This window comes from Homarus americanus, unplaced genomic scaffold (genome assembly GCF_018991925.1).
Source record: "Homarus americanus isolate GMGI-L3 unplaced genomic scaffold, GMGI_Hamer_2.0 scaffold30865, whole genome shotgun sequence".
Classification (NCBI taxonomy): domain Eukaryota; kingdom Metazoa; phylum Arthropoda; class Malacostraca; order Decapoda; family Nephropidae; genus Homarus; species Homarus americanus.
The window spans coordinates 112632-114514 of NW_024735518.1; the positions used below are offsets into that span (position 1 = coordinate 112632).

The 1883-nt window shown below is 44.9% G+C and overlaps 1 protein-coding gene across 1 annotated transcript; it reads right to left on the reverse strand.

Annotated features, from left to right (window-relative positions):
* Window positions 1–658: 658 nt before the first annotated feature.
* On the reverse strand, window positions 659–1165 carry LOC121871276. Its single transcript, XM_042373498.1, has one exon. The coding sequence runs from the start codon at window positions 1163–1165 to the stop codon at window positions 659–661; it is 507 nt and encodes a 168-aa protein (XP_042229432.1).
* Between the last annotated feature and the right edge of the window lie 718 nt (window positions 1166–1883).

Here is a 1883-nt window from a genome sequence, read left to right on the forward strand (position 1 = left end):
AAGAAACTAAGGTTAAGTATCCATTAAATATTCAAACCCCCGAAGTGTGGGTGTATGAATTATGTATGTTGATGGAATGGACGTACGAGTTATGTGTGTGGATTGGTGTGGTTGTATGAATTATGTGTGTGGGTAGAATGGGTCAATGAATAATAGGTGTGGATGGTGTTTATTGTGTGGATGATGCGGGTTAGGTGTGTGTCTGGTCTGGTATATGTGTGTGGGTGGAATCTATCTGGATGTGTATGGATGTTTTGATCCACGTCAATCAACTACTTCATCAACAATTAGGAACTAAATTTCAAAGATGTTACGAATAACAAGACTTGTTTTCTACCCTCTTCATTATTAACTCTTGTTGTCTTCTTCGGTTAAATCTCGTTTCCGACATTTTTTATAAAGTTCTTAACAAAGTAATATTCCTCCGCACTGATGTTACTCTGGCGATCAGCGTCGTCGTTGTGTTGGCTCGCTGTGTTTACTCTGAAATATTTATATGATATTATTCACACACTTTTCCTTCTAGGATCGCAAGATTTTTTTTTTGTGTGTGGGGGGGTTACGCTCCTTACATATTGTATGGGCGGCAGTTTTATATAATGTACACAGGCCAACCGGCCGTCAAACTGAATTACACAGGGGAAGTTTATTGGAGCACTTAGGTACTGGTATTGCTGACAGGCCTCGAGGTCATTACTGTTGAAGAAAATGGGTTGTGGTATTTGGCGTGGAGTAGCGAAGCAGACTTTCGTTTCTCAACAGATATTATGACATCATGGGCATATTCATGAAAAGCGGTGATGAGCTGTTGTGGGCGTTCAGGTGAGACTGCCTGCAAGCAGATGTCGTCAACATAGCTGGCAATCCGGCCTGCCCCTCTTAGGGGGAGTGGACCTATGAGACGATGCATGAGGACGTTAAATAGCAGGGGGTTGGGTACCCCACCCAGAGGAGTGCCGAGCTGAAAGGTCTTATAGTCGCTAAAGGCGCCATTGCAGAGTATCCAAGACTGGCGATTCCCCAGGTAGCCCAGTATCCAGGTGAGAAGTTTACCGGTGATGCCGAAGGTAAGAAGTTGATCTAGATTCAGGTTTCGGTTCGCGACGTTAATTGCTGCCTTAAGATCAATGAAAGCGATACAGGTCTCAGGCCGGGTGGTGGCCATGAGTTCTGCAAGACGTAGTGTGTGGATCGGCTCGGCATAAATCCATATAGATTAGGAGATAGACGATCCGAGATGTTGTAGAAGAAGCGGGCTAAGGGTATTCATTCAAGAACCTTGCAGATGTAGGAGGTGAGAGAGATTGGCCGAAATTTTATCGTGTCTGGCTTTGGTTTGGGGACAATGGTGCTGGTGGGCTGGTGGGAGTACACCCTGATCAAGACTCATGTTGTACAGATGAAGAAGGGGGTTTCAGGGACATTTTGGAGACGACGAAGAGGCCTATGGTGAATGTCATCTTCTCCTGGTGTTGTAGCCGTCCCTCTGAGAAAGGCTTGTCTAAGCTTCTTGGCTGTAATGAAGTAGTTGTCATCTGTATGGCGTTCAACACTGGCTATTTCCAGGACAAATCATCGGTCTATGAAGATCTCTTGGAGGTAGGTTTGTGTTTTTATGGATAGGGCCGGGATTCAAGATAGAGTAGCTCAGGTTTCCACCAGTTCTGCAGCATATTTCCGGGGAATGTGGTGGAGGGGAGTGGCTTCTTTCCTTTTGGTAATTCTGTTGATTTTATTTTCCAGGTGTCAGCAGTAGAGGTGGAATGATTGATACTTAAGATAAACCTATTCCAGTGATCTGAGAGGCCGCAATCCTGGATATTTATCAAATCCTGGGGAGAGACAAAATATTCATCCAGAGAACCATGTGTGGGGTCCTGCCT